Below are 25,696 nucleotides of genomic sequence, written 5' to 3' on the forward strand. Positions count from 1 at the left end.
CACATGATGTTCAAGCAGAATTCTATATTATCTCTGAAATCTCATGTGACCAGTTTTTCTGGAGAAATAAACTTAAGAAATACAAGCTCGGCCAGCCCTCCAGGCAATGCATATTTGTTTTTGAGACATCTCAAACTGTTTTTTATGAGAGAATTAACCCTCTCGGGGAAACATCTCAGTCACTGGCTGTCCCTTGGGAGAGTGTGGGGGAGGACACCTGCGCCCTGTGGTGTGTCAGAAGGCAGTGGGGGCTGCTAGACAGAGCCTGTGTAACTGACGCCTCCAAGGGAGGGGTGGAAAGCAGGGCCAGCTGCCTGCAGCTTCACAGAGGCCAGGAGATCAATTCTTCAGATATTACCAAAACCCAAGACAAGGAAACCTTGGAGATTTGCATCTGAGCATCGGGCAGAAAGCAGGGCAGTAACTCTGTGTTTGGCCTAAGATAGGCATTTGATGCATGTATGTGGAAGGGTCAGGGTTGTCGACCAGTTATTGAAGTGCCTCCCTAGCATGTACGAAGCCCTAAGATGCAAGAGTGTTCTGTTTGCTGGGCAGTGGTGGCGCACACCTTTAATCCCAGGACTCGGGAGGCACAGGCAGGCGGATCTTTGTGAGTTCAAGGCCAGCCTGGTCTACAGAGCAAGTTCCAGGACAACCAAGACTACACAAAGAAACCCTGTCTCAAGAAAAAAAAAAAAAAGAAGAAAAAGAAAAAAGTATTCTACTAGCTCGGAAAAAAACTGAGTATAGTGATCTGATCCATACCTGGAATCCAGGTGATTTCAGTCCTGCAATCCCAACACTGAAGAGGCAAAAGGTCATCCTGCATAAGGAGTCCTAGGCCGGGCTGAGTGAGCTTTATGGAAGGGGACTTTATTTGGTCCCAGGGTCATGGGCTAGGTAAGGCCCCAGCTTTATTTGACCTTGTTCTTGGGGCGCAGGTTGTTGGTGTGACCGCACTTTTTGCTGCAGTTGACTGCATGAGGGTAGGAGTCTGGCTCAAACAACAGAATTAAGAGGGAGAGAAAACAAGCAAACCAAAGAAAAACCCTCTAGCTGGGTAGTGGTGATCCAGGCCTCTAATCCCAGAACTCAGGCAGAGGCAGACAGATCCAGGCCAGCCTGGTCTACACCAGGGAGTGCTACAGAGAGAAGCCCTGGCATGAAAAACAAATAAACAGACAAGGCTAACTCTAAGGTTTTGTTATGTAGTCCAAGCTACCCTCAGATTTCCTATGTGGTCCAGGCTAGCCTCAGATTCATGGGAATCCTCCTGTATCAGTCTGCCCAGTGCTGAGATTGTAGGTTTGTGCCCCACGCCTGGCTGAGTCTTAGAGCTACTATGCCGGTGTCCTCGAGGTGGTTTAGACAGGCATAGAGAACAGTATGTGTACAACTCTTCATTTTTTTCCACATTGAGGATTAAACTCAAGACTTCACGTGAGCTAAGGAAATACTCCAATACTGACTGTTATACGTCCAGGCCCTTAAAATACAATTTTACTTTTTATGTTTTGTTTTCTTGGTTTTTCTGTTTGTTTGCTTTGTTTTTTTAAGACAGAGACTCTTGTAGTTACAATGGCCTCGAACTCACCATCTTCCTGTCTCAGCCGCACAGTGCTTGGATTGCAGGGGTGTGCCACCTCACCTAGCTGTTTTGTGTTTTGCTTATTTTAATGAGTGGGGGGTGGCATGTGTGTGTGTGTGTGTGTTCCGGGGTGAGTGTGCAGGTGCCTTCCTCAGTTGCTCTTCAGGTTGCTCTCCAGGTGTTTCTGTTGGTTTCGTTTTGGTTTTGAGACAGGGTGGCACGATGTGACCCTAACCAGCCTGGAACTTCCCTGGAACCCTTTACAAAGTTCTGCCTGCCTCCGCCTCTCAGGTACTGGGATTAAAGACGTGCACCACAAAATCTCAGGGTTTTGAGGTTGTCCTTTTCTGACAGGAACTCTCGCTGACTTGTCTAGGTTGGCCAAGAGTCTTCAGAGATCCTCTTGATCACAGTCCTCCCTCCCTCACCCCCCTTGCTGGGACTGCAGTCACAAGCCCACTTCACTAGACTTTATATGCTGATGCTAAAAACCTAAACTCAGGCCTTTGTTGTGTTTGCACCATCTGACTGAGCCATCTCCCCGTCCCCTCAGTTTCACTTTTGAAAAATAAGAAAACACGCAGTTTTATAGCCTGGATACTAAGCATAGAAGAGTAGCCTGTTCTGCACACGGGCACAGGCAATGTATTCCTCGGCACGAGGTCTGCACATGGTTAGCTGGAAATCTCTGGCCTTGAAATCTTTTCTGAACATTTCGAGGCTACTGATGTGAAAAGCTTTATCAAGAATTTCCCAAGAACTTGAACAGCATAATCTCACAGAATGGGGGGACGTTGATACCGTTTCTGTCAAAGCAATCGGTAAGGATAATACACCCCCCCCCCCCCCCCCCCCCCCCCCCGCTGCGTTTTCAACTGTGCGGACTTCATTGTTCCCGAATAAGCCCCTTCCCCATTCTGGTGTGGAGATAGAACCCAAAGCACGTGATCCTGGGCTCTGCCTCGGAACCACACCCAGGTTCTCAAACTGCTTCAACTGCATTTTCAAGTTCCTACCATTCTGAGGAGATCAAAATGTCTCTTCTCACTAACATCCTTGAGAGAAAGGGGTTGAGTACTGAAAGCGGCTTGCAGGAGAAGAAAGTGTTGTGTGGTGATCGAGTGTGGGTTTGGAAGTCCTATGCCCAGTGGGTGCCTTGCTCTTCCAGCTACCAACTGGGAAACCCTGGGTACACAAAGTTTGATTTCTTTAGTTAATTCCCTCCCCGTCCTCTACCGGTAAAACGAGGACAATAGGGTGTCTGCCATCGGGTTGTTGTAAGGAGTGTATTGATGATCTATGTAATGTCTTCTGAACAGTACCCATTACAAGGTGAGAATGCAGAGACACAGCTCACTGCTAGAGCACTTGCTTCACGCCCAAGGCCTCCACTCCCCAACACTTTAAGAGGGGGAAAGGCGATGATAATATTCTCCAAACAGTCAAACTTTAAGTTAAAGCAGGGTGTGGTCTCTCAAGTCTGCACCGTCTTCTCGCCAGAGACCTGGGCTAGAAAGAGCGCTCACGGCTAGCTTGAACTATCCTGTGAAATTCTGTCTCAACAAACAAAACATCAGAGCCCAAAACAAGTTGAGACAGGTGATATAGGCTTCCAAATAGCTACAAGCTAGCAGCCTGAAAATCTTTTTAAAAGAATAAACTCCAGAGAAATTCTCCTTTATGTATATCCACAAAATAAAATAATTGAGAAAACAAATTTTTAAATGATTTATTTTATGTGCACTGGTGTTTTGCCTGCATGTATGTCTGTTATGAAGGTGTCAGATCCCATGGGACTGGAATTACAAACAGTTGTGAACTGATATGGGAGTGCTGGGAATTGAACCTGGATCCTTTGGAAGAGCAGCCAGTGCTCTTAACCACTGAGCATCTCTCCAGTCCCAGGAAAACAAATTCTATCTTGAAAAACTACTGAGTGATTCCCGATATGTTCTTGTATGACAACGAATAAGGAACCAAGTTAGCGTATCCGTTGACACTCAGCTCACCTGTACTGAACCTGGGATGAGCTATTTATCTAGCACCTAGGCTCGGTGCTCTTGTTGTTTTTTACATCTTCCTTAAATCATTCACTAACAGAGTCTCAAGCTGGGCTGGAATTCACTATCCAACCCAGGAGGGGGCCTGAGGCTCAAGGCGAGCTCTTGCCTCTGTCACTCAGGTATATAAGTGTGAGCAGAACTCCTGGCTCACCTAAGATTGTTTTATAGTCTCCTCTCTAGCACCCTCATGCTTAGAGCGGGGTAATCCAATGAAATTTCAATTAAAGTCAAAGACTTATTGGCTGCGACATTCATAGAATGATTATTTAATCAAGGGGCAGAAGAAAACAGACAAGCCCCTTGGCTAGTGTTCGGAATCTTCATGTTTGGAGGATACCAATGGTGACTGAACAGACCTAAGCCAACGTGGTGTTTCGGCGTCAGCAGAGGCAAGTGGCCTGGATGTGTAACCTTCAGCATCGGACCTCAAAGGACAGGCACATTTCCAGTAACAGCTTCATTTCCCCGCTTTCCCTGGGGAAAGAGGGCGGTGAGCTCTGTTGATGGCATCAGCTGACATCACTGGCTGGGACCACGGGGACGCTGGGCCCACCTCAGCAGTGGCCTGACTGCATCAACCTCTGGGTTTCCCAGCTCCTGCCACGTGAGCCGACCTAATATGGCCAGGCTCGGGAGCAGCCCAGGAGCGCTTCCTTTCTCCTGCTAAAGGAGAGAAGGCTGGAGCAAATGCCTCAAGTCAAACACAATCTGAAGAAACGCAAATGGGGATTTGGGTTCGCGCCTGGCCAGATGCAAATCCCAGGGCTGCAGAAACTCCAACCTTGGGGTATCAATCATTGAATTAAAAAACAAAGCTTTTGCTGCCTCCCCCTCTGTCTTGCTGTCCCTGAATCTTCTTCAGCCCCGGGACAGATCCCAAAGCTCTAGTCTCCTTTAGGAACCTGAGGAGCCCTGGGGGGTGGGGTGGGCTGCTGGGAACCTGGTGGCGGAGCCTCCGGTCCTAGCAGCCTAGGGGGAGATGCTGCAAGGCGTGTCTGGGCTGTGCTCATGTGATGAAGGGAGGGAAAAACAAGGAGGGGGGAGGAGGCAACGAGGTGGCTTTTTTTTTTTTCTTTTAAGGAGTTTGCCACGAGCGCGTCCCCTTCATTCGCAGTCCGGGCGCGTTCTCAGCAGGATCGCGGAGATCCGGTGCTCCTCACCCCTAGTCCCCGTGGTCCTGGGAGCACGTCCCCTAGACCCTCGGCGTCCCCGCGGTCTCTGGAAGGCCGCTAGCCAGCGGGTATAGAAAAGCCACTGAGCCATGGGCGCAGGCAGTTCCACCGAGCAGCGGAGTCCCGAGCAGCCGGCGGGGAGCGACACGCCGAGTGAGCTGGAGCTCAGTGGCCACGGGCCCGCAGCGGAAGCACCAGGAGCAGCTGAAGAACCTGCCGAGGTGGACCCCGCCACCAAGGTATGCTGCGGCCACCTGCCTGGGTGGGGCGGGATGGAGATGGGGCGTCTTGGCGGTTTCCGCCTGCCACAACTTCCCGCCGGTGCAGACCGGCTGCAAACTCGAGCGCAGCCCTTTGCAGGCTCTCGGGGTCTGTCGCACCGGGGCGGGGCTGGCATCTTTGTCGTGGGTCCCTAAGGGCGGCGACCTAGCCCTTCCGCAGCCATCAAATCTGCCCCTGCCCGCCGCTCTCCAGCCTTCCCTCTCTTCCGGTGGGCTGGCAGCCTGGGGGGATGGCCGGTGGGGCATCCATAAGAACTGACCATGGCCAGGCATTTGAAGCTACTCACACACCCCCAGGTACACGGTCCCAGAGAGGGAAAGTCTGTCTGAACGTGCTTTGGAGCGTTGCTAACCTGGGTCCTAGGTTCCCCACCCAGTATTGGCCTTGACACCAGCTTCCACCCGGGCCACCGGATTTGGTACCCAGAGTCCTGCGGCAGCGCCTGGGACACCGCCTAGCTGATGCAGAGAGCCTGGCGTGTAGCTCTGTTCCAGACAGAGAGAACTCGAGAAGAAGCACCAATGGAGGGCTAGGCAAAGCTCCTGGCATCCTGTCTCCCTTTCTCACAGTTTGCTGCCTGTGGACTCAGTCGGATAAACAAATACTGGAGTTAGAAGTTTGCCACCGATGTAGGCAAAGGCTTAAGCGAGCGTTCCTTACACTCTTTCTGTCGAGTCTACTGAAAAATCTCTAGAAATACTGCATTTTACAGGCCTGCTTGGTTCGAGGTCGGAATATTTCATCTGGTACAACACAGCCTCTACCTTTGTGTCTTATTCTCATTCTAGTATTTTCTTTTGTTGTTGTTCGGGGTTGTTAATTAATTTGCTTATTTGTTTTTTTGAGACAGAGTCTCCCTCTAACCAGGCTGGCTTGGAACTCACGAACTGGCCCAACTAGTGGCAATCCTCCTGCCTCAGCCTCTCAAATGAATTAGCAGCCACGCCCGGCTGGCGACATGGCATTTTAGCTGTTTTCCAGCACGTGTTTGTGAGCAAGACTTCACATAGGTGGATTTATGCTCTTCCTACAAAAACACGTGAACAACCAAACAACTTGAAGAAAAATCAACCAATGGCTGAATTTGGGGATAGAGAGTAGAGAGGACCGTTAGGAATGTCTCTGGAAATGTAAACATCTTTCTGTGTAGAACAAAAACCATTGAGGTCCAGGTAAATCTCACAGAAGTCGGAGCTATAGCCTTGACCTCTTTAGTTGTCCTGTTATAGTATAGGCTGACGGTGCCTCTTAACAGTTTCTACCTCCACTTTTTAAACTAATTGCTACTTGTAAAACCCAGCGTCCTCACTGCTTCGGATGCTTAGGTTTCCTAACCTCACCTCACCTTCTGTGGTACAGTCTCCATCCTTTGGATGCCTCAGTTACATTTGAATACTGTGTAACAATCTTTTTTCTTTTTACTTCTTTCTTTCTTTTTCTTTCAAGACTGGGTTTTTCTGTAGCTTTTGGAGCCTGTCCTGGAACGAACTCACGTAGACCAGAAAGAGTGTAGGTGTCTGCATGATCTGTGTGTGTAAATGTGCCCTGGTGCTCACGTGTGAAGGTCAGAGAGCAGCCCTGTGGAGCTGGTTCTCTCCTACCTTCACGAGAGCTTCTCCTACCTTCACGAGAGCCGTGGCCTTGAACTCCTGTCGCCAGCTCTGGTCGCCAGCTCCGCGCAGCAAGCACCTCTACCTGCTGAGCCATCACACTGCCCCACCCCAGGTTTTGATGATCACTGCTGTCAGCGTAGTTCCGGTTTGGAATACAGCAATTGTAAGGTATAACTGCCAAAAATTTGTAGTCAGGAGGCATTTCTTACCTCGGTTTTTACACGACTTGAAGTAGTATTATGTGTTTACACTGAAATATGGACCATATCCCCTTCCCAATAAATTACATTTGTTTACTTAAAAAAATCCATTCTTTTTTTTTCCATCTTCCATATCCCCCCAACCTGTATCTCCTTTCTCCATCCTAGGCAACCGCCATTTTGAAACATTCAATGTCTTTCATAAGATGACTTAAGTGACATCCACAGCCACAGCATCCTTAATGCTTTGGCCAGTTTCCCAGTTATCAATTTGGAGATGGATCGATACACTTGCATGTGCTTGTTGGGATATATATGTGTTCCTTCATTTTATCCCACCGATCACTCAGGCTTTCTTGACCTAAGACTTTTCAATAGGACCTCAGAATTAAGAATGATTTGGCACCCCCAAATTCTACCCTTGCTCTCTATCTTAAGCCCCAGTCCCTGACTTCCAAGGTGGAGAGGTCCCATCTTTCATGCTTGGCTCCTTAGCCCTTTGGTCCCTTCCCAGCAGAGTCTACGTTTGTGGATTTAGGGGCTTTTAAACTAATAGCTTGGCTGGTCTGCATGCTCCACAAGGTAAGAGCCTCTCTGGTTTTGCTGACAAACTGCCCCCTGTGTGGGGCATGGTTCCTGGCATGGCGTGTTGGGACTTAGAATTGATGGGGAGAAGTGATGCTATTGGCCCTTGGGTTTTCATTGGCAAATACCAGCTGTCTTTCTCCTGCTTCACCTTTAACCTCCTTTTGATTTATTAGATTTATTTATCAGAAAGTGACTGAGTCTGGCCTATTTCGTAATTAGTAGATGGAGGAGACGATTGAGGGAGAAACTCAGAGAGAAGATTTGTTTTGTTCGTTGGAAGTAGTGGCTTGGCTGGGTGTGGAAGCCCACATTTGCAGTCCTAGCACGGAAGCCGAGGTAGGGGGACTGCCGGGACTGCCTTTGAAGCCAGTCAGGGCTATGTGAAACTTTGCTTGTTTTTTGTTTTGTTTTGTTTTTTGCTTTTATTTGTTTATTTATTTAGCTCAGATGACCCATACACTGAGTTACTTATGGGTTACATCATGAATATATAATCTTGATGGATGTATAGATATTTGGGGGAGGTTTACTAGATAGTATACGGTTTTCCCCTTTTTGGGTAGAATGATCTTTTTTTTCCTTTTTATGTAATTAATCGTTAAAGATTATAATCAGATTTTTTTTCTGTATGCAGTGTCAATCATTTATATCATACATACTACACATTTAGTAAATCAGTTGGTTTGGGGTTTTTGTTTTGTTTCTTAGACAAGGAGTCCTTCTGTAGCCCAGGCTGTCCTGGAAACTCACAGTGCATCCCAGGCTGGCCTTGAACTTGATCCTCCTGCCTCAGCCTCCAGCTCCTGAAATTACAACTGGGAGCCACCACTCTATTCAGCTTCCTCTTTTTTTTCTGTTAATATGTTTTTTAAAATCTTAGGTCAACATATAAAGAAATGGGTTTCCTTACGGCATCTGTGTAAAGTCCATACTTTATTATTTATTGGATGCTAGAAAGGGAACCCAGAGCGTGTACACTAACACAGGCCCCATGCCCTTTTCTGGTGACTTTAGTTAGCAATTATTCCCTCAGAGTCCCCAAAGGCAGCTTCCTAATTGAATTCTGCCACATCCCCACATAGAGGGCTAAACTTGTTTGTTTGTTTGTTTGAGACATTGTTTCTCTGTAGCGCTTGGAGCCTGTCCTGGAACTAGCTCTTGTAGACCAGGCTGGCCTCGAACTCACAGAGATCCGTCTGGCTCTGCCTCCCGAGTGCTGGGATTAAAGGCGTGTGCCACCACCGTCCTGCATTTGTATGCTTTTTGAGGCAGGGTTTCTCTGTGTAGCCCTGGCTGTCATGGACCTGGCTTTGTACACCAGGTTGGCCTTGAGCTCAGAGACCTTCCAGCCTCAGCCTCCTGTGTACCACCACCCAGCATCTTTGTTTTTAAAGAAATGATTACATATTGTGTGTGTGTGTGTGTGTGTGTGTGTGTGCTTGTGCTTGCACGTGCCGTGGAGGCCAGAGTGGGCTTCAGATTCTTTGGAGCAGGAGTTCCAGGGTGTTGTGTGCTCCCTGGTGTGGGTGCTGGGATCCCTCTGGTCCTCTGACAATAAGTGTGCTTAGCCATTGAGCCATCTCTAGCTTCTGGGAGTTAAACAATATCTTCTTCCTCTTTCTCTTGTTTTGGGGCTTGCCAAGCAAGCTCACAACCTCAGGCCAATAGAGTTAAACCTTTGATTGCTCAAGTTTAACATTTCAATGCCCTGTGTTTTGGTTTTATCTCGACACACTTCGATAAAATGCAGGGAGTCCCGTGGTCAGGCTTCAGTCTTCACATGCAAATCCTAGGGGGAAATTGCCTGGTCAGTTATTCACTGGCTTTAAGACTTTGTGGCTACTCTTGGGGACGGTGAGGTTGGCTTCTCACACAATCCACTCGGTGCTCTGCAAGCTTATATTCATTCAGTTGCTGCCGGACCAGTGACTAAGGAATGGGCTTCCATTGCCCTGGTTGATCTCGATTTCTGGAGCCAAATTGAAGGTCAAATTTGGCACTCAGAATGCCTCTGAAGTAACCTTTACTTTTAATCTTTGTTTTTAAATAAATGATTACGTGTGTGTGTGTGTGTGTGTGTGTGATAGTCCATGCCGACTCCAAACTCACTATGTAGAGGACGCTATCCTTAAACTTCAGATTCTTCCTCTACTGAGGAAGGTGGAGTTTTTGCGTGTGTTACCTATATTCCAGCAGATTTTCCCCATGACAAGAGGGGGGCTGTTCTCTTGCTATCTCAGAGACCAAACCCAGCAAGCGTGCACCTTTGTCATCACAGCCCTTGAGAGACTGAGGTAGGAGCATAGCAAGTTCAAGATCAGCCTGGGCTAGATAGTGAGTTCCAGGTTAACCTGGGATAGAGAGTAAAAAGGCCTCAAAACTTAAACAAACAAAAATAGCTGAACATTGGTGATGGAGGAGTGAGTAAGGTTTCAAGTCATTTAGGATTGCCAGGAGGTGAAAGAATACGGCTACATAGTTTGAGGTCAGTCTGGGCTATTGGTTAGTGTACTTGCCGCCCGATTGCGAGAACCAGTGTGTGAGTCCCCAGCACCAGCATTAAAAGCTTGGTTTTGTAGCCTGTCATCCCAGTACTAGGTCACTGTTGCCTGGTTAGTCTGACAGCTGGGAGCTCCAGGCTTAGAGCGACCCTGTCTCAAGGGAATAAAGCAGAAAGTAACTGAACAGGCCACCTGTTGTTCTCCTCTGACCTCTGCAGAGACTCCACTGGGCACGAGCACACACACTTTTTAAATAGACAAATGTATAATATATTTAGTTTAAGATCTCTATTAACCTTTCTGGGTATGCATGAGACAAGCTTCTTCTCTTTGCCTAGGCTGGTCTCATATCCCGGGGCTGACGTGGCTGTTGTCCTCAGCTCCTAGTAACTGGGGTTATAGGCATGCCGGATTGAGTTCCGCTTTAGTGGGCTTCTGTGCTTCTAGATCAGAAACCTCTTCTAAGGAATGCCTGTCCAGATGAGCTGGGTTGAGACTGATGTCATAGGAGAAAAAGGACTGAGGAAACCAGACACGGAACCAAAAGTTACACATCTTGTAAAGCTTAATGCAGAGGGGACTCTATACAGCTAAAACTGTCCTGTTCAGTTGGATTTTATTTATTTAGTTATTTATTTTTTAAGACAGGGTCTCAGTGTAACCCAGGCTCACACCAGGCACTCCTCTTGCCCCAGCCTCTTTTTTTTCTTTTTTTTTTTTCTTTTTTTTTTGGTTTTTCGAGACAGGGTTTCTCTGTGGTTTTGGAGCCTGTCCTGGAACTAGCTCTTGTAGACCAGGCTGATCTCGAACTCACAGAGATCTGCCTGCCTCTGCCTCCCAAGTGCTGGGATTAAAGGCATGCGCCACCACCGCCCGGCTTGCCCCAGCCTCTTGAGGGTTAGGATGGCTGTAGGCACACATCACACAGAGCTGGGGTTGCCTGTTATCTATCTCTTTATCTTTTGATACCTTGCAGGTCAGATAAACAATTTGGTTTCAGCTTGGTGGCCTGGAACTTAGCAGGAGCCACCCCACTTTGCCCAGATCCTTTGGGCCCAGTGGAGGAGCTCCTTTAAAAGCCCTGCTTCCTGTGAAATTTAGGGCAATCAACACAAAGAAATAGTATCCATGCGTTGAGGCCTGGATGGTAGCTGAGAACCATAGCCTGTTCTTAGCAGGTGGGAAGCCCTGAGTTTCATTCCCGCCCCCACACCACACAAGCACAAAGGTGTTTTTGTTTTCAACCCAGTGAAGCTCCCTGTTTTCATTGTCTTCTGTAAGTTTTCAAATATATTCAGGGTTTAGGGAACAGAACACCCGTGGAAGAAAAGGATCAAGGGAGGTTATGCTCATCACTAACCTGTGTAGTTAGTTCTGTGGGGGCTGTCCTTTGTGTACTGTGGAACTGGAGTATATGACATTCAGCATTTTGAGAAAACAGTTAAGACCTCCATCTGTTGAAATCCTGAACCCAACTTTCAGCTCTCTTAACCAAAACATTTAAAAATACGACAGCAACAGCCAGGTGCGGTGGCGCGCCATTTAATCCCAGCACTGGGAGACAGAGGCAGGCCAGGCCTTCTGTGTGTTCTGGGGCTAGTCAGGGCTACACAGTGAGACCCTGTCTCAGAAAAAGAAACAAAGTAGAAATACTACAGAGCAAGGTAGGCAAGGAGGAGGGTATGTAATGTATTGTCTGTGTTAGCACATGAGCATAGAGTACCGTGGCCAGGGTATGCAGGACTGAGTCAGTTCTCCGGTTCTCCCACGAGTCCTCAGGCTTAGCAGCAGGTGCTGTTATTCAATGACTGGTCTTGCTGGTAGAGCTACTATAACATTAGTTTAAGAAACAAAACAAAACCTGTGGGCGGTGGTGGCACACGTCTTTAATCCCAGCACTCAGGAGGCAGAGGCAGGCGGATCTCTGTGAGTTCGAGGCCAACCTGGTCTACAAAATGAATTCCAAGACAGCCAGGACTGTTACAGAAAGAAACTCTGTCTTGAAAAAGCAAAACTAAAAAGAAAAAAGGGGGGAGGATTCATTTTTATTTCATAGGTGTGTTTGCCTGAAAATATGATATGCTTACCACACGTGTGCCTGGTACTCGTGGAGGCCAGAAGAGGGCATCGGATCGTGGAGAACTGGAGTTACAGGTGGTTGTGAGCCACCATGAGAGTGTTGGGAACCGAACCCCTGTCCAGTGGAAGAGCAGCTCGTAAGTGCTGAGCCACCTTTCCTGCTCCTTCTGTGATTGATTCTTTGACTCACTGGTTGGATCCTGGGTCTTGGTGCTAGGGGAGGAAAAAATGTGGGTTTGTGATTACTCTTGTTTTGTATTATCAGGGCTTTTCTTTTTCTTTGATTTGGAGATAGGATTTTATCTCAAAGGCCAGATACTCTTCCCTTGAAATCACTCTGCAGCCAAGTCTTGCCCTTGGGTTCCTGAGCCTTCTTTCTCTACCTCCCAAGTGCTGGGATGGTAGGCGTGTGCGTGTGTGTGTGTGTGTGTGTGTCAAGGCTTAGGCGAAAACCCAGACTCATTAAGGTTGGAGCTTGTGTGGGTGGAAAGGAAGGTGTCAGATTTCTTTCCTCTCAAGTATCTGGAGAAGAAAATAAAGGAAAAAGGAAGTTATCCTCCTGCGTAGTATGCTGTGGGTGGAGGCACCCCTTCAGGAGCCATGTTGGGTGGAGGCTGGTGCCCACAAGCCGTGTCAGGAGTGTGTGTACAAACTGTCTGGTGGAGGTTTAGGGGTAGAGGACACTTGCTTACCATGCACAACGTCCTAGGGGGTTATTTATTTATTTTACTTTATTTTGAGACAGGTCTTTGCTACTTAGCTCTGGCTGGCCTTGAGCTTGCCTCAACCTCCCAAGACCTGGTTTATAGATGAGTGCTGCAGATCAAGCCTAGTCCTCTGTGCCCACCCCACCACATGCATCCACGCGCCAGCACAGACTCCACCCTTGAGTTAGGCTCCCATCTCATTTAGATCTTTTTTTTTTTTAAATATTTATTTATATTTATTATGTGTACAATGTTCTGCCTGTATTTATGCCTGCAGGCCAGAAAAGGACACCGATCTCATTACATATGGCTGTGAGCAACCATGAGGTTGCTGGGAATTGAACTCAGGACCCCTGGAAGAGCAGCCAGTGCTCTTAACCGCTGAGCCATCTCTCCAGCCCTCCCATTTAGATCTTAATCCATCAAAAAAAAGTTTAGTTTTATGTCTAAAAGGAGAACTCTGATTTTATTGTCCTTATATGTTTCCTATTACTCTGGTGCCATGGGTCACACAATCTCTTTTGTTGAATCTGTTTCTACATATGCATATGTCTGTTTCAATTAAAAATTTCAGACAACTTCCCTCTGTATTTGTATACTAAATTAAAAACATCTGGTTAATTATAACACCAACCATATGGGTTTAAAGGGTGGTGGTGCAGGCCTTTAAACCCAGCACCAGCGAGGCAGAAGTAGATGGATTTCTGTGAGTTGGAGGCCAGCCTGGTCTACAGAGTGAGTTCCAGGACAGCCTGGGCTGTTAACGCAGAGAAACCCTGTCTTAAAAGAAAAAAAAATGGGAAATTTTTTTTTCTATTTCATATCTCACATCCTTGCTTCTCACAACTGAGGTGAGTGGTGAGTTTGTGCCCACTTGAGTATAAAGAAAAAAAGCAGAAATTGGCCATTGTTTTCTAAACTTATTCTTAGCATGTGATAAGCACGTGATAAGTATGATCCAGGCATGATTGCACATACCTGTAGGCTTAGCGTTTGAAAGGTTGATGCTAGCCTTGGATACACAGAGAGACCCTGTTTCTAAGGGAAAAGGAACTGTGTTCATATTTTCTGAGCTTGGGGATAAAGCCCAGCGATGACAGTTTTTCTGGGTTGCATCTCCAGTGTAGAAAACAGAGATCCACCCGCCTCTGCCTCCCAAGTGCTGGGAATAAAGGCGTGCACCACCCCTGCCCGACCAAGCAATTAATTCTTAAGCACGTAGTGTTCAGAAGGCACCGGGTTAGATGCTGTGAGTGAAAGGAAAGCACACAGCATTGGAGGCAACACCGCAGGGTGGGGCTGGAAAGGAGGGACCCTTCAGATTCAGTATTCAGTGACGGATGGAAAGAAGGACCCTTCAGATTCAATATTCAGGGACTGATGGAAAGGAAGGACCCTTCAGATTCAGTGTTCAGGGACGGATGGAAAGGAGGGACCCTTCAGATTCAGTGTATTCAGGGACAGATTTAGGTGAAGTGAGAAAGGACGAAACTGCCGTCCGTTGGCCCATAACCATGAGAGAATTTTTCTAGATAACTACTTTGAAAAGAAAAGAGTAGGGGACAGGAGAGATGGCTCAGCAGTTAAGAGCACTGGCTGCTCTTTCAGAGGTCCTGAGTTCAATTTCCAGCAACCACATGGTGGTGGCTCACAACCTTCTGTAATGAGATCTGGCACCCTCTGCAGCCATTCATGCAGGCAGAGCACCGTATACATAATAAATAAATCTTAAAAAAAAAAAGCAAAGAGTATTTTGGAAAAGTATTCTAGCCACATCAAAGACCATTAATGAGGAGGCGAGAAGGGTATATTAAGGAGATGGATCTTTTTAAGGGGATAATGGAAAAAGGATGATACATCACGTTTCACCCAATGGTATAAGAATTACTCCGACAGTGGAGAGCTTTAAAAGTGAATGTAAGCTTGATACAGAACAGAGTGCAGACGCAGAAGGTCCCCCAGGTGGAGGATGAAACTGGGAAGGACCAGATGGAGACAGGTGGGACATGAGGTAGCAAAGGGAGATGACCAGCGAACATTTTCTAAGGATGCTGTTGGCTCGGATATCTGCCTGCTCAGTGAAATCTGAGCAGGGTACAGGCTTGGCGCAGGGCGGTCAGGAAGACCAGCAAGTGAGTGGAACAGCTAGCTAGTGGCTTAGCAGGTAAAAGCATTCGCCACACTAGCCCAGTGACTTGTTTGATCCACAGAACCCACAACAGAGTTGTCCTCTGACCGCCATACATATGCCATAGTCTGTGTGTGCCCAGACTTAACACGAACACATCATATATACCTTTCCTCATTAATAATAAATACCTAAAAACTAAAACAACAAAAAGCAACTCCCCTTAAAAAAAGACTCACAATCACTATTCAGGCCCTTAACCTGTAATTTCAGCACTGGGTAAAGCTGATGAAGGAGAAGGATTTGGGAGTCAGATGAGGTTACAAATCAAGTCAGGTGCAATCTTGTCTCAAAACAAAACAAGATTCCCTTGAACTCCCAGGTTCAAGTGATGCTTCTGGTTCAGCCTCCCACACATCTTGGACCATTTGTAGATTTATTTATTTATTATGGGTACAGTGTTCTGTCTGCACGTATATCTGTCTACAGGCCAGAAGAGGGCACCAGATCTCATTGTAGATGGTTGCAAGCCACCGTGTGGTTGCTGGGAATTGAACTCAGGACCTGTGGAAGAGCAGCCAGTGCTCTTAACCTCTGAGGAATCTCTGCAGTCTGAAGGGAGACATTTCAAACTGTTAACTTGCTACTACTTAAAAAACATCTGGAAAGAGTGTCCAGGAGGTCAGATCTAGATCAGGTTGCCTTCCGGGCATATCTGGAGGACTGGGGAAAAGATCCAGCCTGAAGGTGTGCTACCATTCTTTGAAGCCCTGGAGGCAGTAAGAGTAGCCGAGGGGTAAGTGCGCTCGCGTCGTCCGTTTCTCTTTTTGTCCTCTATCTCCTGCTGTCCTGACTTCCCCTCAGGATGGGCTGAAACCTGGAACTGAGCTCAAAGAATCCATTCTTTGATCAGTTCCTTTTTGTCACGGTGGGGTTTTATTGCAGCAGCTGAAATGAAGCTGGAACATCACTTGACGGTAGTAATTTGGGCTCCAAATAAGGGTTTACAGGAAGGTGTACCCGCAAGAGGCTGAGGCAGGAGGATTGGAGTTTGAGGACAGCTGAGGCTATGTAGCCTGATAGGAATATATAAATATATAGGTGCAGGCTTCAGCAAACTACGTAATGGCTGACTGACCATCACGAGATGCTTCTAACTACACTCAGCTACGTATCTCCAATAGTGGTTTCCACGGGAGCACAGACTGGGCGTGGTGTGCACAAAGGTCATCAAGAGGAAGGGATAATGCTATGGAATCTGTAGATGGTGGTCAGCAAGGGGTATAGCGAGGAGGAAAGGTGGGCAGAAAAGAGATAATAGCGAAGGCAGCGAGTTGGTCAGCTGCCAGAACACCACTTACCATAACGAATCTGCTCCATTAGGAAATGGAGGTCCCTGAGGGTCGACCGCACCCCTTCTGTTTGAAGGTGGAAGAGGAGGTGTCTCAGGGACAGCTCATCTTGGCTTTCAGAGAGGGTGTTTTTTGGGGGGTAATGCACATGCTCAGTGTTGGCTGTTCGGGCCGTGCCAAGGACAAGGCGGCCGGCCGGTTTACTCTCGTAGTTTATGTATCTGAGTGTATGGTTGCTTTTGGAGTAGATCGGTGCAGGCTCTGGGTTCCAGCTGTCACAGCTGTCGATGCATCACTCCTTTTAAAATGTCCTGTTTGTTGTTGTTGGGGGCGAGCGCCGGGGGATTGTGTGTGCTATGGCTTCAGTATGGCCAGAGGACAACTTCTGGGAGTCGGTCCTCTCCTTCCACCTTGTTTGAGAAAGTCTGTCTTGTTCCTGTTGTGCTGTGCACTCCAGGCCAGCTGGCCCTGGAGGTTCCAGGCAATTCTCTCTTTCTCTACCTACTGTCTCACAGGTAGTGTTGGGGGTTGCAGTGTTGGGGTCACAGTCCCAGGACCTAACTCGGGGTTGCTTGCAAAGTGTTTTTCCCTCGAAGCCATCTTGCGGGCTCGTCACTCTTTATTTTAAGCACAGTTTCGCTCTGTAGTCCAAGCTGCCCTGAAATGTACTGTGTAGCCCTTAACACAGAACAATCGTGATTTGGCCTCTCAAGAATTAGGAATAGAGGTGTGAGCCAAAATACTGGCTGGACACGCCGCAATACTTTGAGCCACACATGATGACACACACATACACACACCTGAAATCTCAGCACGGTTAAAGCCGGAGGAGTACTAGTTCAGGGACAGCCTGAGCTACATAATAAACCTGCCTCCTAAGGGGAGGGGTGACAAGAAAAGGAAGGTTGCGAGATGACTCAGTCAGTAAAGTGCTTGCCATCCAAGCATGAAGGCTTGAACCATATCCCAGCATCCATGCAATGTGTGTATCCATAATCCCACCACTGGCGTAACAAAAACAAGAGGATGCCCGGGGCTTTCTGGCTACCCTGTTCAACCAAACTGATGAGCTCCAGGTTCCATGAAAGACTCTGGCTTGAAAAATTAAATTGTGGCTGGGCATGGTGGCACATGCCTTGAATCCCAGTAGAAACAGAGTTCTCTGTGAGTTTGAGGCCAGCCTGGGCTATGTAGCCAGTTCTAGACCTGGACTACACAGTGAGACCCCGGCTCAACAAACAATAACAGTTGGAGCAGCACGATGGCTTGATGTTTGAAGGCACTGGTGCCACGCCTGGCCTGAGTGTGGCCTTCCAAACCCACATGGGAAAAGAAGAGAACTGACTCCTTTGAGATGGCCTTTGACCTCCACATGTGCACCATGCCATGGGTGTGTACACACACACACACACACACACACACGCACACACGCACAATAATACATGTAATAAAAATCTAAAGGGGCTGGGTATGGTGGCACACACTTTCAAACCCAAGCACTGGGAAGGCAGAGACAGGTGGATCTGAGTTTGAGGCCAGCCTGGTCTATAGAGTGAGTTCCAGGACAGCCAGGGATACACAGAGAAACCCTGTCTTAGACACACACACACACACACACACACACACACAGAGAGAGAGAGAGAGAGAGAGAGAGAGAGAGATAAAGACAGAGACAGAGAGACAAAGCTATTAAAAGATGAACAACTGAGGAAGCCCTGGCCTCTATACACCTGCACCTATTCACACATATACATGAGCACACACATACATGAACACAAACAAATACAGATGCTTCCTCGTGTCTTGTTAGCTTTCGTCATGAAGTGTAGATTGTCATGCAATAAGCAGGAGTATTTGTTTTGTAGTTCTTAACATTTTATTTTTAAAATTTATTCATTTTATTTTTACTGTTATTCTTATTACTTTTGTGACAGGGTCTTAACTATGCAGCCCTGGCTATCCTGGAATTCACTCTGTAGACCAGGCTGACCTTGAACTCACAGAGAACAGCCTACTTTTACCCCCCAAATGCCGCTATCCTCAGTTTAATTAACTAATTTTTAAGATATACTCTCAATCTTCCTGCCTCAGCTTTCTGATTTTAGGGCTTACAGACCATGTATTGTTATCCTTTGCTTTAACGATTGCTAGATTTTATTATGTGTGGTTCTTTTTGTTTGGTTGGTTTTTTTTTTTTTGAGTTAAGGTTTTTCTGTGTTATAGCCCTATCTTTCCTGGAACTAACTCTTGTAGACCACGCTGGCCTCGACCTCACAAAGATCCACCTTCCTCTGCCTCCTGAGTGCTGGGATTAAAGGTGTGCGCCACCACCGCCCGGCTATATGTGTGGTTGTTACTGATCATTTCAACCCAGTCCTAACAGACTTTCCAGAAGACTGCCTTTTAGAAACTTGTTGTTTGGAATTACTCTTCTCTACTGGGGTGTGAGCACTAAGTTCCACAGAAAGTTCAACGCGTGCTAACCCTTCTCTGAATTTCTAGTCAGACAGTGCAGTGTAAATAACAGTGAGGTGGGGGAACGTGGCCTCCAGGTCACTAAGAGCTGGCCACTTCTTGTTTGAAACAAAGTCTCACTTTGTAGCCCAGGCAGGCCTTGAACTCCTGCCTCAGTCTCCTGAGAGATGGGAATGTTGATGGGCACCATCTTGCTGGTGTTTTTATGTGCATTGGTGTTTGCCTGTGTGGATGCCTGTGTACGGGTTTTGGGTCCCCAGGAACTATCATTACAGACGGTTATGAGTCTGTAGGTGCTGGGAATTGAGCCCCCAGGTACTATGGAGCAGCGGCCGGAGCTCTTAACCGCTGAACCATCTCTCATGATGATTTTTTTAATTGTTTCAGAAATAACATGGACAAACAAATCATTATTTAGAGTTGAGCTCCAGCTTCTATGTTGTAACTGGGGATATTTAAATGGAAATTTATAAATGTTTTGTAGACAATAAGTCACTCAAGCAGTAGGGAATGCTAGAAATTTTTGTTAAATTCTTTCTTATTATCACAATTTCTTCCAGTCTTGGCACAACTGCTGTAGAAATTGACACAAAAAAAATACTGAACTGTAATGAAACTAAAATCCAGGTTGATGAATTTACATACACACACACACACACACACACACAGAGAGAGAGAGAGAGAGAGAGAGAGAGAGAGAGAGAGAGAGAGATACACACACCCTTTATTGATAAACCTCAAGGACTAAAATTTACTTGTAAGAAATTAGGTAATCTTAAGTCTTTTGCTTATAATAAACTAAACTTGGTTACCTTGATCAACATGAAAACTAGTAATTCTTTTAGTAATAACTGAGGTCTTTAGAATGCTTAAATATATAGATATTCTAGTTGTTATTCTATGAGGGGATTTTGTGGCGACTGAGACCCGACGGTAGTATCCAGTCTAACAGTGATACATTTCAAATGAGTCCCTCAAGACAGGGAGGAATGCAAAGAATGGTGCAGTATTCAGGGAAGTAGGTCATGGTTTAAAGAGTTACATTGGACAGGGAAAGCTTTCTCAGGCAGTCAGTCCCTCTGAGCCCTGGGACCCAGCTGCTTCCTTTCCCAGAATGCTTCAGTCTTAAGCAAATCAGGCAGCAGAATGAGAGCTGGATTCAAAGTTCCAGATTCGTTGTTCAAGCTCAGTCTTCAAGAAATAGCATATGTGGGATGGATACTTTTTTTGGCGGCGGGGGGGGGGGGGGGGGTCACTGCATGGTCCTGAGATAGATTTTATTTAACGACTAATAGGCAGGGGCTGGAGAGATGACACTTCCGGCTCTTCCAGAGGATCTGAGTTTGGTTCCCAGAACCCACATCAGAGGCTCAGAATTGCCTATTCCTCCTGCTCCCAGGGATCTGATCCCTTCTTCTGGCCTCTTTGGAAACCCACACACACGTGGCATACAGTCTCATAGATGCACACACACACACACATATTAAAACAAAGTAATAAAAGTAACAGGCAAGGGCTGGAGAGATGGCTCAGAGGTTAAGAGCACTGACTGCTCTTCCAGAGGTCCTGAGTTCAATTCCCAGCAACCACATGATGGCTCACAGACATCTATGAGATCTGGTGCCCTCTTCTGGCTTGCAGGCATACATGGAAAGAATGTTGTACACATAATAAATAAATAAATCTTTAAAAAAAAAAGTAACAGGCAAAAGGAAAGGAGGGGGAAAGAAAAGGGGGTTGAGTACATTTAGCAAGAAAGGAGTGTCAGTGGTTTTAAAGAATTGGGGATTTGGGGTGTTGGAGACAGTTCAGTTGGTACAGTATTTACCCATCACACATGGTCCTGGGTTCAATGTGTAGCGCGGTCCTATTGTCTCAGCACTTGGAGGTGGATGCAGAAGGAACAGAGATTCAAGGTCATCTCTGTATTGAATAAGAAGCTGACTAGGGCTACCGGAGACCCTATCTGAAAACAGACAAATTAAATGACCCAGGGGTTCTATCTGGAAATATTGGATACTGCTGGGGACACATCTTTTGTAGATGACTGGGGTACCCATGATCTATGGAGGACTAGGGCTGGACAGTAAAGCAAGTTCGTTGACAGCCAGGACTACACAGGGAGACCCTATTGCAAACCAAACCAATTATGTGGTGCATATGTGTGATGTGTGTGAGTGGGGGTGCCCTAGTAGACAAAAGAGCAAGAGAAGAGAGAAAGAAGAGACCAGACAAAGGGACCAGGAAATCAAGAGGCCAAGTGTCCACAATGGCTTATGTTATACAGGAAGGAGAAGTTGAGAAGGGAAGTCCAGCCTCTGGGAGGGAGAGGAAAACAGCCCCACGGTCAGCCTTACAAACCAGGCAGTGGTGACACACACCTTTAATCCCAGTAGCCACACTAGTTGCCATAGAAACCAGGCGGTGCTGGCCTTTAATCCCAGTGGTGCATACCCCTTAATCCCAGAACTAGAGAGGATTATAAATAGGAAGAGACAGCTTTCGGATTTAGTCTCAGATTCCTGAAGGCTGGATCACCATTTCGAACTGAAGTAAGAGCCAATGGTTGCCTGTTTTGCTTTTCTGACCTTCAGGTTAATCCCAATTTCTGTCTCTGGGATTTTATTAATTGTGCAACAGGGAGGGGCCACACTGGGAGAGCTAGCGAGCATTGTTTTGAAATGTTACTAGACACCTAAATCATGCCTCCTAGGTTTCCTTAACGTGAAACATTTCTGGGGGTTGAACTAGGGCTACCAAGTGTGTGTGGCAAACGCCTTTAGTTACTGAGCCGTCTTGCCTCTCCACCATGATTTTATTTTACCATTAATGAATTAAGTGGTTTTTTTTTTTCTTTAGTGCTGGGGGGAGTCAAACCTAGCCTGTTTTGTTTTTGTTTTGTTTTGTTTTTTCTTCTTTTTGTTTGCTGTTTGTTTTTGTTTTTGAAGACAGGGTTTCTCTATATCATAGCCTAACTGTCCTGGAACTAGCTCTGTAGATCAGGCTGCCTATGCCTGTTTTGAGACAGGCTTTCCCTGCTGGGTAGGAAGGAGTTCTTGATCCTCCTGCTTCAGCCTCCCTAGTGCTGAATTTGGGGCCAGGAGCACCCTGCCCAGCCCTTTTTCCTTATCTCCTTATTTAACTGGATCCAGATGTGGAGATAGTGGACAGGGAGGGGCCCTTAGCAGAAAACTGAGCCAACAAAAAGAATGTTTTAGAAAATTCAGGATCCAGTCCCCTGCAGGTTGACCTTATTGTTCAAAGAATCCAGATAACTTGTTTCAGATTTCACTTGACTTTCAGACCGCAATAATAACTGTTTATAGACTTAATTTCAGCTGGAGCCGATAGTCCTGGCCCAAGTCGCCTCTAGCCTTCGTGCGCCCTCCCTTGACCGTGTTTTCTGGGGCCCGAGACAATCAGACTACTGTGGAGCTAGAAAGCTGTAAATTACTACGTCCCCAAAGCTCTCCCCGGTCCTGCAGAGAAGCTAGAGGTTCCGTGCCTGTGTGTGTGAACTCGAAGGAAGAGCAAGGGAAGGTCAATCCGCCCGTTTGAATGGAGCTGCAAATTCCTCCACTGGCAAACTCAAGTACGGGGAAATGTCAGCGGCTCCTTGCTTTTTATGGTCATGAAGAAGGAGAGTCTCCAAAGCCTTCGGCTCCTATGCTGTGAACGGACCGGCTGGTTTATTTCAGCTTCAGATAAGAGCTTGAGTAGGACCCTGATTTATTTTCGCCTTGAGTCTGATCACCGAAAGCTTTAGAGATTGATTACTGGAAAAGAAAAGGACTGTACTGGAGGGTCATAACAACCCCAGCTTTTAAGAAAGTTATTCCTTTGAGGTCTCAGGTAGCCCAGGTTGGACTTACACTTGTGGAGGACAGAGGATGAACTTGAATTTCTGGTCCTTTTGTTTCTATCTCCCAAGTTCTGGGTTCACACTGTGTGCAGCGCCAGGGATCAAAAGGGCAGTGTTTGCAGTCCTAGGCTTTCTTCCATTTACTCTGTGTGTGTACGTGTGTGTGTGTGTGTGTGCGTGTGTGTGTGTTTCATGTTAGGCAAGCACTACCGACTGGGCAGTGTTTGCAGTCCTAGGCCTCTTCCCATTTACTCTGTGTGTGTGTGCACTCATGTGTGCATATGTGTGTGTGTGTGTGTGTGTGTGTGTGTGTGTTCCATGTTAGGCAAGCACTCCCGACTGGGCAGTGTTTGTAGCCCTAGGCCTCTTCCCATTTACTGTGTGTGTGTGTGTGTGTGTGTGTACGTGTGTGTATGTGTGTTCCATGTTAGGCAAGCACTCCTAACTAGGCAGTGTTTGCAGTTCTAGGCCTCTTCCCATTTACTTAGTGTGAGTGTGCATGCGCGCGCACGTGTGTGTGTGTGTGTGTGTGTGTGTGTGTGTGTGTGTATGTGCGGTCACAATACATCTTTGGTGAGTCTCAACTTCCCATTCCACAGGTTCCAGGGATCGAACCCAGGCCGACACACTTGGCAGCAAACACCTTTACCCACTCTCTCTCCAGCTGTTTGTTTTCAATTTTTTTTTCTTTAAGACTGTGCTGGACTATTTAATTTCAGAATGACCTCCAGCTTGCAATCCTCCTGCCTCATCTTCCCAACTGCTGGAATGATGAGTGCACCCTACTAGGTCGAGCTAAAGGCGAGGTCTAAAATCAGTGTGTGTCCAACACGTGCCAGGCCGAACCTATATGGGCATTATACATTATTGGCAATAAGACATACGCTTTCCTGGACCTCATGAGTCTCCACACGGAATCACATTCTTATCTTTGGCTTGGTATTCAGATGAGAACCATTGGAACATGGTTCAGATTGGAATGTTACTCTGCAGAGAATGGTATTCATGATTGAGGAGGGTCCATGAGGTGGAGCTGAGGCTTTCTGTGAGTTAAAGACCCCTCTCTCCAAGTACAGGAGTTAGTTGTCAGTCATTTTACATTCTCTCTCTCTCTCTCTCTCTCTCTCTCTCTCTCTCTCTCTCCAGTCATTTATCCCTGCCTGGCCTTGAATTTGTCACAATTCTGTTTCATCCTCTGGAGCAGGGATTGCAGGCATGTTCCATCACACCAGCTCCATTTGTGCCTTTTCTTCTTATGGCATGTGTGTTCATGTATGTGCATGTATGCGGTGTCTGTGGTGGAGGGATGCACACTCACATAGAGGCCAGAGGTCAACATGGGGGTCTGATTCAGTCCATCACCACCTTTTTAAAAAATAGTTGTTAATGTTTGCACTATGTGTACGTGTGTGTGTGTGTGTGTGTGTGTGTGAGTGAGTGCTGGCGCTCTCAGAGGCATCAGTTCCCCAGGTAGCTGTAAGCTGTGTGACGTGGGTGCTGGGAACTGAAGTTGGGTCATCTGCCAAAGCAGTACACGCTCTTGCTTCTGAGCCATGTCACCAGCACATCGCCTTAATTTTGTAGACAGACTCTCACTGAACCTAGAGCTCCCTGATTGGCCTGATTGACTGGTCCACAACCTCCAGGGATTCTCCTGTCTCTGTTTCCCAGTGCTGGGCATGTTGCCATATGCTCTGGATCTCCTCAACTCTCCCTCCCTCCCTCCCTCCGTCTCTCCCTCCGTCCCTCCCTCCCTCCTTCCCTCCCTCCCTCCCTCCCTCCTTCCTTCCTTCCTTCCTTCCTTCCTTCCTTCCTTCCTTCCTGTGTATGTACGTGTGTTTGCATGTATGTAGGTGCATGTGTGTGAAGGAAGCCAGAGGTTATCTGATGTCTTCGGTCATTTTTCACTTTACTTACGGAGGCAGGTCTCACTAAAACCCGGCTCTCCAATTTAGTTCTTTTACCTAACCAGTTTTCCCCCAGAGACCCCATCTCTACCTTCTGAGTGTACCCTGGGATTACAGAGGGCCACCACACCCACATGATGGTTTTCTATCTTTGATGATAGTGAGCTCTGGCAGCTTCAGTTTAGATATCAGAGCAGCTCCTGCTTGGACAGCTCAGCATTGTCCCAGGCTACCTCACTCCATTCAGCCTAACAACCGTCTGTTCCCCGAACCAGACAATTTAACACTGATTAAATATCATCTACTGCAGAGACCTTCTGGTTCTTTAAATGTGTGTCATACCATCTCGGGCTGTGGTTGTGCATGCGTTTAATCCCAGCACTAAGGAGGCAGGGGCAGATGAGTCTCTGTGAGTTCAAGGCCAGCCTGGTCTACAAACTGAGTTCTAGGACAGCCAGGGCTATTACACAGAGAAACCCTGTCTTGAAAAAACAAAGAGACAAACAAACAAAAACCACAGCAAAATCCTTTGGTGAGAGGGTTCGGGGCTTTTACAACCTTCATCTTTTTCTTGGAACCTATACAGAAGAAGAGTGTCAATTCCAATACCTCACGCGGTCCCCAAACCTCGACAGGTACACACCTCACCCACAAATGAAAATTTTAAAAAGCTTTTAAGGATCAGAATATTCTACACATATTATATTGAACTAGGAATTTGAACACTAAAACCAAGACATCTTCAGTGGTTTGCTGGCAGCAAGGCAGAAGAAGAATTTGGAAGTTTATTTTTCCCACCATCTGTTCCGAGTTGGGACCACCTGCACACAAACCACTTCTTTCTGACGATGGATGGCTAGCTCTTCAGGTTGCGTATATTCCTCCCCAGTGTAGGATGCAGAAAGGCTAGTTTCATTCTGTTTGTTTACTTATTTATTGATTTTTGGTTCTTTTTTTAATGGCTTTGTGTAGATTGCATCAATAGAGTATTTTGTTGTCCTGGAAAATTACTTGTTTTTATCTGCTCATTTTGACTGGTTTTAACTGTTTAGTTTGTGTCTGAAGGGAGATAGCTGGTAAGTAAACATGGGGGTGAGCATAATTAGTAATTGGTGGTACCCTGGTTTGCCTACGTCTAATAGTTCTTGATTGATTGGCCAAAGTGAACTCTTATGTGTA

The 25,696-nt window shown here is 46.8% G+C and overlaps 1 protein-coding gene across 1 annotated transcript in view; it reads left to right on the forward strand.

Moving 5' to 3' along the window:
* Window positions 1-4,341: 4,341 nt before the first annotated feature.
* Window positions 4,342-25,696, forward strand: part of Akap12 (A-kinase anchoring protein 12) — an 86,353-nt gene continuing 64,998 nt past the window's right edge. The window contains exons 1-2 of the mRNA XM_041680122.1: window positions 4,342-4,438; window positions 4,732-5,062. Of these exons, the coding sequence (XP_041536056.1) occupies window positions 4,913-5,062 (150 nt within the window). The 5' untranslated portion in view covers window positions 4,342-4,438; window positions 4,732-4,912. The remainder of the gene's footprint in view (window positions 4,439-4,731; window positions 5,063-25,696) is intronic.

This window comes from Microtus oregoni, unplaced genomic scaffold (assembly GCF_018167655.1).
Source record: "Microtus oregoni isolate MIOR12 unplaced genomic scaffold, Mior012 000033F_ref0000390, whole genome shotgun sequence".
NCBI classification, from domain to species: Eukaryota; Metazoa; Chordata; class Mammalia; order Rodentia; family Cricetidae; genus Microtus; species Microtus oregoni.